This window comes from Rhipicephalus microplus, chromosome 5 (genome assembly GCF_043290135.1).
Source record: "Rhipicephalus microplus isolate Deutch F79 chromosome 5, USDA_Rmic, whole genome shotgun sequence".
Lineage (NCBI taxonomy): Eukaryota > Metazoa > Arthropoda > Arachnida > Ixodida > Ixodidae > Rhipicephalus > Rhipicephalus microplus.
The window spans coordinates 1,522,780-1,536,653 of NC_134704.1; the positions used below are offsets into that span (position 1 = coordinate 1,522,780).

At 51.4% G+C, this 13,874-nt stretch overlaps 1 protein-coding gene across 6 annotated transcripts in view; it reads left to right on the forward strand.

Annotated features, from left to right (window-relative positions):
• LOC119174040 (intermembrane lipid transfer protein VPS13A) overlaps window positions 1–13,874 on the forward strand; it is a 1,344,268-nt gene that overhangs the window by 691,330 nt on the left and 639,064 nt on the right. For all 6 annotated transcript variants that reach the window (XM_075894208.1, XM_075894209.1, XM_075894213.1 and 3 more), the window contains one exon: window positions 921–1,001. In XM_075894208.1, coding sequence (XP_075750323.1) covers window positions 921–1,001 — 81 coding nt within the window. The remainder of the gene's footprint in view (window positions 1–920; window positions 1,002–13,874) is intronic.

Below are 13,874 nucleotides of genomic sequence, written 5' to 3' on the forward strand. Positions count from 1 at the left end.
GTGCCTCCAGACTGACACCCACTTGTCTCAGGAAATTAGGTTACTCAAAGTGAAGGCAATGTGCTTTATACACTGATAGCAACTTTTGCAGTTGGTAATCTGATCATCCGTGAAATGTGCCATTTTTTACTGTATTTACTCTCATAATGAACCTACCTTTTTTTTTTTTCCAGAAAAGTTCGCACCAATTTGGAGAGAGGATTCATTATGCAAGCGAAAAAAGTCACGAGAGTTATAACAACAAAAATTTCGTGTGACGACTTTGCTTGTTTTATCCCATAAAATACGTGACAAATCTTTTTTTGTCTGCCATTTTGAAGGTCATGTGCTTTGATTTTCGCTTTGTTTTTGTGCCGCTATGCTTGTGTGGCGCTATCAGCAAAGAAGTTTCTCCTGCATTTGACAGAGGCGCTTTGCTGCAAAAGGCACAGCTTTCAAGTTTTGATTGACCTCCTCTGTGCTCACGCTTCTATGTTTTTACTGTTATTGCATTGTTATTTTGTGATATATTGTCTTGATTTTTATGTTGTTTCGATTGTCAACGACACTGGCTATCACACTGATATAAAATAAACAAATGCATTTTGAAAAAGTTGCTTTTTTTTCATGGACAAAGATGGGGGTGGGTTCATTATGCGAGTTGGTCAATACGCGTGTAAATACAGTATACATCACTGATTGAACCTTTCAACATTATTGCTGTGTAGCATAAGCTTCCCGCGTCTTGCATGTAATCATAACAGAACATTCTAAAAAAATCATATTGCTTCCCAAACATTATTATGTGGTCTGTGCCGAGTGGTGCTAAGAGTTTTTGTATAAGAAACTTGAATACATAAAATTAAAAAATTAGGATGCATGGCACTACAAGGAAATAAGGATGCATGGCACTACAGTGTTGTTGTTTTTTTCTCTTCCAGAACAAGATGCAGTACTACTTCATTCTGGATGTTAATATTGCAAATGGAATCAAGACCATCACAGCCCGATCTCCTCTCAGGGTTTGTACTTACATTGCTCTAGTAGTTTTTCTGTAGTTAATGCAACACCATCACAACATTTGTTGAAGGGAAAAAGCGCCACTTTATTAAGATGTGGCTGGTGTGTGTGTGTGTGTGTGTGTGTGTGTGTGTGTGTGTGTGTGTGTGTGTGTGTGTGTATTGTTATGGCATTTATTAGCAGGCACACAGCGAGTATACACAATGGCGACAGTAACGGCCAAGCACAGACTCTCAGCGCGAGCGGCGTCCTTTTTTGGGTAGAACCACTAGAGAACACTTGAGAGTTTGACCCACTTCAGTGTTCGGCGGCTTCTCTATAATTATTTCGGGGTCGAAGAGGGAGCCGCCTGGCGACCTAACAGCTTGTCACTACGAGCGGGTCATAGTAAGCCTTCAGGCGCTTCACGTTGACTATGTCGCGCCCGCGACGGCGCATGTCCGAAGATTGTTCAATTGGCTTGACAAGATAGTTGACTGGAGATGTGCACTCGATCACACGGTAGGGACCTTCATATTTCGGGAGTAGTTTGGAAGAAAGGCCAGCTACAGAGGTCGGGATCGAGAGCCATACAAGGAAACCAGGAAGGAACGTGGGTTCAGAAGTGGCGGAGCCATCACGAATACTCTTCTGCTGCTCTTGCTCTTGCGTCGTAAATGTCTTGGCCAGCTCGTGACACTCTTCAGCAAGCCTGGCTGTCTCGGAAATATGTGCACACTCAGATGGATCCGGCGTGTACGGGAGTATCGTGTCGATGGTATGTGACGGGTGCCTTCCGTAGTCAAAGAAGAAAGGTGAAAAACTGGTCGTGCTCTGAGGGGCGGTGTTGTAGGCGTAGGTGACAAAGGGCAATATAGTATCCCAATTCGTATGGTTGGCGGCGACGTACATCGAAAGCATGTCGCCGAGGGTGCGGTTAAAGCGTTCGGTCAGACCATTCGTCTGCGGGTGGTGAGCAGTTGTTTTGCGGTGGACAGAATGGCACTCCGTGAGAATGGCTTCGACGACTTCTGACAAGAAGACACGGCCTCGATCGCTGAGAAGCTCCTGAGGTGGACCGTGGCGCAGTATAAATCGATGCAGTAGGAAGGACGCAACATCACGCGCAGTAGCCGCAGGGATAGCGGCGGTTTTGGCGTATCGCGTTAAATGATCTACGGTGACGATGACCCAGCGGTTACCAGCCGACGTCAGAGGAAGTGGTCGATACAAATCGATACCTATGCGCTCAAACGGACGCTCAGGGCAAAGTAACGGTCGCAGACTGGCTGGCGACATGTGTGCTGACGGTTTGCGGCGTTGGCAAGCGAGGCAGGAGCGAACGAACTGCTGCACGTAGCGGTACATCCCGCGCCAGAAGTAGCATTGTCGAATGCGACGGTAGGTTTTGAATACCCCAGAGTGCGCGCATTGCGGATTAGAATGGAAGGATTCACATATCTCTGACCGCAGACTGCAGGGTATCACGAGTAACCACTGCCGGCCATCGGCGTCGTAATTGCGTTGGTGTAGAAGGCCGTCACGGATGGCGAAATGGCGAGCTTGACGACGCAAGGCACGCGTGGATGGTGTTGCGGATGGATGAGAGAGCAAGTCGATGAGCGGGCCGATGGAATTATCCTTTCGCTGTTCGGTAGCGATGATGTCAATATCAATGGCAGAAACAGCAGCCTAGGATACTGAGCAGAGCACATCACCTTCAGGCAGAGGGGAGCGCGAAAGGGCGTCGGCATCAGCATGCTGGCGTCCGTTGCGGTACAGCACGTGGATGTCGTAGTCTTGTAAGCGAAGAGCCCAACGGGCGAGACGGCCTGAGGGATCCTTCAATGATGAAAGCCAGCATAGTGCATGATGGTTGGTGACGACATCGAATGGGCGACCATACAAATAAGGTCGAAACTTTGTAAGGGCCCAGACGATCGCCAGGCACTCTTTCTCCATGACGGTGTAGTTTTTCTCGGCTCTCGTGAGCGTACGGCTTGCATATGCTACGACATATTCAGGGAATCCGGGCTTGTGCTGCGCCAGGACAGCGCCGAGGCCTACACCATTGGCGTCTGTGTGCACCTCCGTCGGGGCCGTAGGATCGTAGTGGCGCAGAATGGGAGGAGACGTCAGCAAATGGCGGAGCTTCGTGAACGTGTGGTCGCACTCAGACGACCACGAATTGAAGGGCCCGTTACTTCCAAGGAGCTTCGTCAGCGGTGATATAATCGTAGCAAAGTTTCGTATGAAGCGTCGGAAGTATGAGCACAGGCCCACGAAACTACACAGTTCTTTGACAAACGCAGGTTTGGGGAATTCAGCCACGGCCCGAAGCTTGGCTGGGTCAGGAAGAATGCCATCCTTAGACATGACGTACCCTAGGATGATGAGTTGCCGTGCTGCAAAGCGGCACTTCTTCAGATTTAGTTGCAAGCCGGCATTGCTCACACGTGCGAAAACTTCTTTCAGACGTTGGAGATGCGTGGAGAAATCTGGGGCGAACACAACAACGTCATCGAGGTAACACAAGCACGTGTGCCATTTCAAGTTGCGCAGAACGGTGTCCATCATGCGCTCAATGGTCGCAGGTGCATTACATAGACCAAACGGCATGACGTTGAATTCGTACAAGCCGTCGGGTGTGATGAACGCAGTCTTCGGTCGAGCGTCATCAGCCATGGGTACCTGCCAGTACCCTGAGCGCAGATCGAGAGAAGAAAAAAATTCAGCTCCGTGAAGGCTGTCAACTGCATCATCGATGCGCGGCAGTGGGTAAACATCCTTGCGAGTGATCTTATTGAGCCGTCTGTAGTCCACACATAACCGCACAGAACCATCTTTCTTCGCGACAAGAACAACAGGAGACGCCCATAGACTGTCCGAGGGCCGAACAACGTCGCGTCTGAGCATATCATCAACCTGCTCGTTAATTTCCCGACCTTCAGCAGGCGACACGCGGTAGGGACGTTGCCGTAATGGTGGATGGGCACCAGTGTCGATACGATGTGTAACAGCGGACGCGCGACCGAGAGAACTTCGCCCGACATCGAAAGAAGAATGATATTCTCGCAGCAGGTCCAGAAGCTGGGAACGCTGTACCGACGTAAGATTGTCATCAATGTTAGGGCCAAATACATCAGGAGATGATGAATCATAAGTGGAAACAGCGCTGACGGTACACGAACTGGGACAACGCGAGTCTGCAGGTACGTCCAGGACTTGTGTGTTATCCACTGGTTCCACTCTGCCGAGACATTCCCCTCGAACCAAGGTAACAGTGTACGGGGATGAGTTGGTCACAAAAATAGCGGCGTTTCTCTGGGTGATTTGCATGGTCGCGAAAGGTACTAGCAACCCTTTTCTTCGGCAAGCACGGTCGGATGGCGAAACGAGTGCAATTGTGTCGGAGAGTCCAGCGCAGTGGACAAATACACCCCTTGCCGAGCTTGGAGGCACTATGGTATCGTCTTTCACGAGAATCTTACTCAGTTTTGAGGGACTGTCTTCCGGCGTCAAATGCGAGAAGGGTGAGAGTTCAATTTCGGCAGCGGCACAATGGATGACGGCGTCGTTGCGGGAGAGAAAATCCCACCCCAGGATGACGTCATGAGAGCATGCAGGAATGATAATGAATTGGCCGACATACAGAACGTCCTGAACGACAAAGCGAGCTGTGCACTCTGCTGAAGGATGGATATGATGTGAACCGGCAGTACGAAGGGACAACCCAGAAATTGGCGTCATCACTTTTCGAAGCAAGCGGCAAAAGTTTTCGTCCATAACGGATACTGCAGCTCCAGTGTCAATAAGAGCAGATGCATGAATACCGTCCACAAGCACGTCTATGACATTAGATGGGCGGCTCTGAGGGCTTTCGCATCGCAATAGCATCGCAGTCCTTGCCTCGGGGACTGCGACGACTAGTTTTCCCGCTCATGAGTAGCCGAACTTGGCCTCATGGGGGACAGAGAACGACGTCGTGGAGACGGGGACCTTCGAGGAGATGGACCTGGGCGAGACGACGGTGGCATAGACGGTGGTTCGTCGTGATGGGGACGGCTGAGGCGGCCAGCAATAGGCAAAGAAATTGGAGCCGGCTGTACACGATGGCAATAACGGGCTATGTGACCGGCGTAACCGCAGGCAAAGCAGATGGGCCGGTTGTCGGGTATGCGCCATCGGTTCGCTGGGGTAGGTCTTGTCCATGACAAAAGAGCCGATGGACGGAACGGTGGCTGGAAAGGCTGCAGGGGTTGCTGGAGCTGAGTCTGAGAGGTCACGTCAACATACGTAGCCGGCATAGCCGCTGCAAAGGATGGAGGTCGTGCGGCAGCTTCGGCGTAAGTCAGTGGCGCGGGCGGTTGAACGACTGGAGGCGGCCTGGCGACAACTTGGGCTTAACTTGGGGACGCAGGGGCCGGAAGCTGTTGTGGTTGGTGCGCAGGCATGACCTCCGCTATTTCCTGCTCAATTGCTCGGGCGGATGGGTGAAAGAATGGTAGTGGCCGATTGTTGAGCAGCCGGTGGGTGGGCGAAGGGTAGGAGAGAAAACTGCCGCGCGATTTCCTCACGTATGAAGGACTTGAGGTCGGCCAGCAGTGCCACCTGATCACAGCTCGCCTCCAAGCCTGCAAGCCCTGCATCTCGTGGTGTGGAGCGACGGGTCATCGAACACTGCTGGCGGAGCTCCTCGTAGCTCTGGCATAGCGTGATGACCTCAGCTACTGTGCCTGGGTTTTTGGCAAGCAGCATCGTGAAGGCATCATCGACAATGCCCTTCATGACGTTCCGGATCTTGTCTGATTCGGACAAGCTGTCGTTGGATTTCTTGCACAGGTCCAGGACATCTTCTATGTAACTGGTGAATGATTCACCGGCCTGCTGAGCGCGTTCACGTAAGCGCTGCTCGGCTTGCAGCTTAGGAACAGCAGGGCGGCCGAAAACGTTGGTAATAGCGGTCTTGAAATTGGACCAGGTTGCGAAATCGGACGCGTGGTTGTTGTACCACAAGCTTGCGACGCCCGTAAGGTAGAACACCAAGTTTGTCAACTTGCCATCGTCGTCCCATTTGTTGGGGACGCTCACGCGCTCGTAAATAGCGAGCCAGTCCTCCACGTCAGTGCCATCGGCGCCCGTGAAGATGGGTGGATCTCGGATTCTTGGGGACACTGGGACAACGGGGTGGCATGGGAAGAGGCATTTGCTGAGAAGCGTCTTGGGACATGGTAGATTGCAGGGTATGTGAACGCAGTTCCCAGGGCATCAAAGGGTATCGTAGCACTCTCCACCACTTTGTTATGGCGTTTATTAGCAGGCACACAGCGAGTATACACAATGGCGACAGTAACGGCCAAGCACGGACTATCAGCACGAGCGGCGTCCTTTTTTGGGTAGACCCACTAGAGAACACTTGAGAGTTTAACCCACTTCAGTATTCGGCGGTTTCTCTACAATATATATATATTGTCATGGGGTCGTGACGTGGCCGAAGACAGGAGACTTCGTGTTGGGATTTAACTGTTTATTTGGGCGAACCTGTGCCCGGTAAACGGAAAGTCCAATTACAGCAGCAGTCTCGCACAGATAACAGTCTCGGACTGATAGCGGCGAACGGAGCGTCGGCCTTCGATCAACAACTGACAAGCGGCGAAGCGCGTCGGTATTTATACTCTTGCCGTCGAATGTTCTAGCATTATCGCTGGCGGTGGCTCCAGAACAATCTGTACCGTTCGCACAGTGGGCGTGATCTTATCGAAATGATCTACTACAGTCCGGAACCTTCTCGAAAACTGCAGGCGCGGTTTGCGCTGAGAATCGTGTGGTGTTTTGGGACGATAACAAAAACTTGGGAAATGGAACGTGGCATTGCCCCCCTCTGAAAAAAGGCATCGTCCCGATGCTTTAACTAAAAATGAAAGTACAATAATAATGCAAGAAAGTACAATGAATAAATTACGATACAACAATAATACAAAAAACACTGGTTCAGTTTGTTAACGCGCATGAAACGACTTGAGGCGCGCGACATGGACGACTTCAGGTCGCGATCCGCGTCGTTGACAGTTCGTGATGCCGTCGGGGACAACCTCGTAATCAAGTGGGCCGAGACGTCGAACCACCCTGTACGGTCTGAAGTACCGTCGCAGAAGCTTTTCACTTTGTCCACGTCGGCGTATCGGCGTCCGCACCCAAACACGTTCACCGGGCTGGTATTCCACGAAGCGTCGTCGAAGGTTGTAACGGTGGCTGTCGGTCGTCTGTTGATTCTTGATACGGAGACGCGCAAGTTGTCGGGCTTCTTTGGCGCGTTAAAGGTACTCGCTCACATCGAGGTTTTCTTCGTCGGTGATGTTGGGTAACATGGCATCGAGCATCATTGCCGGGCTCCTTTCGTAGACCAATTTGTATGGAGATATCTGCGTCGTCTCCTGCACCGCCGTGTTGTATGCGAAGGTCACATACGGAAGAATGGCGTCCCACGTCTTGTGTTCGACATCGACATACATTGACAGCATGTCGGCGATCGTCTTGTTAAACCGCTCGGTGAGGCCCTTGGTCTGTGGGTGGTACGCTGTCGTCCGGCGGTGGTTTGTTTGGCTGTATGCCAAGATCGCTTGAGTTAAGTCGGCAGTGAATGCCGTTCCTCTGTCAGTGATAAGGACCTCGGGGGCGCCGTGACGTAGGACGATATTTTCGACAAAGAACTTAGCTACCTCGGATGCACTGCCTTTTGGCAGGGCTTTTGTCTCGGCATAGCGGGTGAGGTAGTCGGTAGCTACCACGATCCACTTGTTTCCGAAAGCCGACGTCGGGAACGGCCCCAGTAGGTCCATACCAATCTGCTGGAAAGGTCGGCAAGGTGGATCAATTGGCTGCAGAAGTCCCGCTGGCCTTGTCGGCGGTGTCTTGCGTCGCTGACAGTCCTGGCATGTTCTCACATAATGAGTGACGTCGGTGGTAAGACATGGCCAGTAGTACCTTTCTTGTATCCTCGCTAGCGTGCGAGAAACACCGAGGTGCCCTGCCGTCGGATCGTCGTGCAGGGCCTGCAGGAGTTCTGGTCACAGAGCTGAAGGCACCACAAAGAAGAACTTAGCTCGAAGCGGTGAAAAGTTTTTCTTTTGTAGAAGACCGTTTCGTAGAAAGAACGACGCAAGTGCGCGCTTGAATACCTTCGGGACTTCGGCGGTCCTGCCTTCGAGGTATTCTATTAGGGCCTTAAGTTCCGGGTCGGCCCTCTGTCGTTCAGCGAAGTCGTCGGTAGGTAACGTTCCTAAGAAGTAGTCGTCATCCGGGTCGTCGGGTAGCGGTTGGTCGACAGGCGCACGAGAGAGACAGTCGGCGTCGGAGTGTTTTTTGCCGGACTTGTAAATGACAGTTATGTCATATTCTTAAAGTCTCAGTCTCCATCGTGCGAGGCGACCTGAAGGGTCCTTCAAGGTGGCTAGCCAACACAATGCGTGGTGGTCGCTCACAACTTTGAAGGGCCTGCTGTAGAGTTAGGGGCGAAATTTCGACGTAGCCCAGATGATGGCAAGGCACTCCTTTTCTGTTGTGGAATAGTTTGCTTCTGCCTTGGATAGTGATCGGCTGGCGTAACTAGTAACCCTTTCAAGTCCGTCAGCCCTCTGCACAAGAACAGCGCCAAGACCTATGCTGCTTGCGTCAGTATGTATTTCTGTCTCGGCGAATTCGTCGAAATGGGCAAGTAACGGAGGCGTCTGGAGGCGATGTTTAAGCTCCTGGAAAGCGTGTTCCTGCGGAGTTTCCCACTTAAACTCCACATCGGCCTTGGAAAGGTTAGTGAGAGGATCGGCGATGCGGGCGAAGTTTTTCACGAACCGCCTATAATAAGCACACAGGCCCAGAAATCGGCGCACGGCTTTCTTGTTCGTGGGCGGCGGGAAGTCGGCGATGGCGGCTGTTTTCCGTGGATCGGGACGAACTCCAGACTTGCTGATAACGTGCCCCAGAAACAAGAGCTCCTCATACGCAAATCTGCACTTTTCTGGCTTCAGTGTGAGTCCGGAAGTCTTGATAGCTTGAAGTACAGCTTCAAGGCGCCGAAGATGCTCGTCGAAACTCGAGGAAAACACGACGACATCGTCCAAGTACACAAGGCAAGTCTGCCACTTCAGTCCTGCCAGTACTGTATCCATAATGCGTTGAAAAGTTGGAGGCGCTGAGCAAAGGCCGAAAGGCATCACCTTAAACTCGAAGAGGCGGTCCGGTGTTATAAACGCCGTCTTCTCTCGGTCTCTTTCGTCGACTTCGATTTGCCAATAGCCAGTCTTGAGGTTCATTGACGAAAAGTACTTGGCGTTATGGAGCCGATCAAGTGCGTCGTCTATTCGCGGGAGAGGATACACGTCCTTTCTTGTGATTTTGTTCAGGCGGCGATAATCGACTCAGAAACGTAGGGTCCCATCCTTTTTCTTCACTAACACCACAGGGGATGCCCATGGACTCTTGGACGGCTGGATCATGTCATCCCGCAGCATTTCATCAACTTGTCTCTTCATGGCCTCACGTTCTCGCATCGAAACCCTGTACGGACTCTGACGGAGTGGTCTGGCATTTTCTTCGGTTATGATGCGATGTTTCGTGATTGGGGTCTGCTGAATTTTTGATGACGATGAAAAGCAATCTTCGTATTGCAGGAGCAGGGCCTTGAGCTGTTCTTGCTTATCGTTCGGAAGTCTGGGATTGACGTCGAAAGCTATGGGAGGAGCTTGGTTCCTCTGAGCAGGTTCCGCAGAATCGGCGAGGGCGAAAGCACTGGTGGCTTCGACAATTTCTTCGATGTATGCGACCGTTGTTCCTTTGTTCACATGTTTGTACTCATTGCTGAAATTCGTGAGCATAACCATTGCTTTGCCTCCCCGCAGCTCTGCAATTCTTCTTGCGACGCAAATATTTCGGGTGACCAATAGATGCTGACTGCCTTCAACGACGCCTTCCAAGTCAGGTGATTTAGGAGGGCGGACTGAAATAATGACGCTTGAGCGAGGCGGAATGGTGACTTGTTCTTCCAGCACATTCAAGGCATGGTGTCCTGACGGCGTGCGCGGCGGTAGTGCTTCTTCTGTGGATAAGGTTATCGACTTTGTTTTTAGGTTGATGACAGCACCATAGAGGCATAAGAAGTCCATGCCAAGGATGACATCTCTCGAGCAACGCTGTAGGACTACGAAGTCTGTAGGATAAATACGACCGTTAATGGTGACTCTCGCTGTGCAGATTCCTGCAGGCGTTACGAGATGACCTCCGGCTGTGCGGATTTCAGGGCCTTTCCAAGCTGTCCTAACTTTCTTTAACTTCGCGGCGAACGACCCACTGATGACAGAATAGTCGGCTCCAGTATCGACGAGAGCGGTCACACTGTGGCCGTCGATAAGAACGTCGAGGTTGCTAGTTCGCCGTCTTGCATTACAGTTAGGACGTGCGTCTGGTCACGGCTGCGTCGGCTTGTTCCGCTGCTTCCATGTTGCGTCGTCAGGCCACCTTCAGTAAGTGAGCTTTCGCCGTCAAAGCTTTGCCTGTTTGGCGTTGTGTTCGGAAAGCTCTGTTGCGGCGTCATCGTCGGAGGAGGATCTTCGGTAGTTCGTCGCACAGCAACCGCACCTCCACCGGTTGCTGCCCTTAGTTTCCAGGATACGGGCTATGTGACCGGCCCCGCGTTGCGCCAGAGTACTGCCGGTGGTGCGGTGACGTGCGGCGGCTGGGCGACGGCGAACGTGAAGGGCTTCGTGGTGTCCACCGAGTTCCTGTCAGGTAGTCGGCGATGTCACATGGTCGTTCTCCTGGCTGTGGACGCGGTGCATTGACGGCGAAGCCACGCAGTCCCATCTGTCGGTACTGGCAACGGCGGTATGTGTGTCCGGCCTCGCCGCAGTGGTAGCAGAGCGGGCGATGATCAGGGGTGCGCCAGACGTCAGTCTTCCTCGGTGCACTGCGCTGGGCCGCTGGCGAACGGTATGACGTCGGTGGGGGTGATGGCGGCGGTGGCGTCTGTCGACGGAAGTGCGATGGGGCGGCCTTTTGGCGTGGACGGGGAGGAGCGTTGTGGCGCAGTGCAGCGGCGTAGCTCATAGCTTCCGGCTCGGGCAGCGGTGCGTGGGGAATATGAAGCGATTGCCGAACTTCTTCTCGCACAATGTCGGCGATTGAATCCACTTGAGGCTGCGCCGAAGGCAACAGCTTGCGCAGCTCTTCCCGCACGATCGCTCGGATCGTTTCACGCAGGTCTCCGGAGTTACTGGCTTGAGCAGCAGCGCAGTCTGCAGTCAGGCGACGATTATACTGTCTGGTGCGCATGTCCAGGGTCTTTTCGATAATGGTCGCTTCGGCTACAAATTCTTGGACGGTTTTCGGTGGGTTTCTCATCAGTCCCGCGAAGAGCTCCTGTTTGATCCCTCGCATGAGGAAACGAACTTTTTTCTCCTCAGGCATGTCTGGGTCAGCGTGACGGAATAGTCGGGTCATTTCTTCTGTGAAAATGGCGACATTTTTATTTGGTAGCTGAACCCGGGTCTCTAATAAAGCAGCGGCCTTCTCTTTGCGAGCGACGCTCGCGAACGTTTGCAGGAATGCGCCGCAGAAAACATCCCACGTTCGGAGCGTGGACTCTTGATTTTCGAACCAGGTCCTTGCGGTGTCTTCCAAATAGAAGAACACACGACGCAGCTTTTCGTCATGGTCCCAGTGGTTGAGGGCGGCCACACGGTCGTATGTTTCTAGCCAGGAATCCGGGTCTTTGAACGATGACCCATGGAAAATTGGTGGTTTCCTGGGTTGATGCATGACCATCGTGGGCTGGGACGCTGCGGTTGTCATTGTCGCTGCAGTCGCGGTCATGGCCTTGGTCTTCCGCGCCTTGTCTTGTAGAAGCCCATACTCCGGTGGTAGCCCTTGCTGTCGGCGGCTTGTTCGCTGCTCCTGGTTGGCGTCGGTGTCTTCTCCGCGACGTGGGCTGGGCTCACGGCTTGACAGGGGCGTCCGGTACATGAACGAAGCAGCACCTCCACCAGATGTCACGAGGTCGTGACGTGGCCGAAGACAGGAGACTTCGTGTTGGGATTTAACTGTTTATTTGGGCGAACCTGTGCTCGGTAAAAGGAAAGTCCAATTACAGCAGCAGTCTCGCACAGATAACCGTCTCGGACTGATAGCGGTGAACGGAGCGTCGGCCTTCGATCAACAACTGACAAGCGGCGAAGCGCGTCGGCATTTATACTCTTGCCGTCTAATGTTCTAGCGTTATCGTTGGCGTTGGCGTAGGCTTCAGAACAATCTGTACCGTTCGCACAGTGGGCCTGATCTTATCGAAATGATCTACTACAGTCCGGAAGCTTCTCGAAAACTGCAGGCGCGGTTTGCGCTGAGAATCGTGTGGTGTTTTGGGACGATAACAAAAACTTGGGAAATGGAACGTGGCATTATATAGTCAAGTAGATCTTCCGTGTGCGGTCACAACGTGGTTTATTTCGAGGTTTCTGCCTAGAGTATGGCCTTCATCAGTATTGAGGGTACAGTATGTTGGTGCTCAGCTTTATACAATTTTGAATCATAGGGTGAGAGAGAGAAAGAGAAAAACAAAAAAAGAAAAAAAAAGAAAAGAAAAAGAAAGAAAAAGGAGAATATAAGGTGGGCTCCCCCGAGCACCCCTTTCACTTTTCCTTCCCTTCCCCCTCCATCTCTCTCCCCTTCTCTTTTTCACCTTTAGGATGTCTGCGGTCTGTGTATCCTTTCTTTTACTAGCGCATTGTTCCCGACCAGACGGCGCCTCCTGGCTCTGGCGGTTGGGTGTGGAAGAAAAAGAGCTTTTTTAAGAAGTTTAAGCCTTTAACTACTCAGCGCCCTGTCGACATCTCGTCATAGAAATGGGGGCGCTGCGTATTGCTGCAGAGGCTGGCAAGCGGGTGCGATGGCAATTCTTGCCCGTTTCTGCATTACGCGTGCAGTAAGGGCCTCCCGACTGTGCAGAGGGTTGCTGTTGGGCATGTCATGTTTAGCACAATTGATTGTTTAGTGAGGTAAAAAAGAAACAGATGACAGCTGTACTTAGAAAGAGTAGTTACACTTGGAGTTATTTTGAATTGTCCAGTGCCCTTCACAACTGCAGTGCCGTGCACTCAGTTATATATTTTTTTTCATTATTGCCGTTATTGTTCTCTAATGCTTTAATTGCTGCAAGTGTACCTGGATTTTTATTTATTCCTCGAGGGTGTTAAATCGGTGCATAAGGTATGACTCTCGTTCACCTTCTTGGTTTGATTTAAATGCCGTCTCTAAGAGCGTTATTGATACTTTGTCGAATGCATGGTCGGGAAGATTGAGATGTTTTAATAGGAGTAAATTTGAGGCTGATTTCGCATGGGCTCTGTGATTATTGAAGCGAATCCTAAATGGTGTTTCTGTTTGTCCGATGTACTGCATACTGCACACGTTGCATTCGAGTAGGTATACCACATTAGTGGAATCGCATGTTAGGTTTTCTTGTATGTTAATCAAAAAATTGGATTGTGTGCTGGTTGCTTTGTGTGTTTCTCGCATCGCTTTACATACAAGACATCGTGACTTTAAACAAGGTTGGCATGAATTATTGGGGGTGAGATATTGTTTTGAGAGTGGACAAGTGTGTCTTTGAGGTTGCGTGATCGTCGGTAAATGATGCCAGGAGTGAATGGGAATGCGCGCTTCAGACGTTCACTTTGTTTCAGAATGTTGTAATGTCATTTAAGAATTTTGTTTACATTGGGGAAATTTGTGCTGTAAGTTAAGCAGAGGTTTGTTCGTTATGGGTCTTCTTGCGGTGGTCGCTTCATAAGTAAGTCATCACGCTTAAGTTTTCTCGCTTTTTGATCAGCGTCATCAAATACATGCGAGGG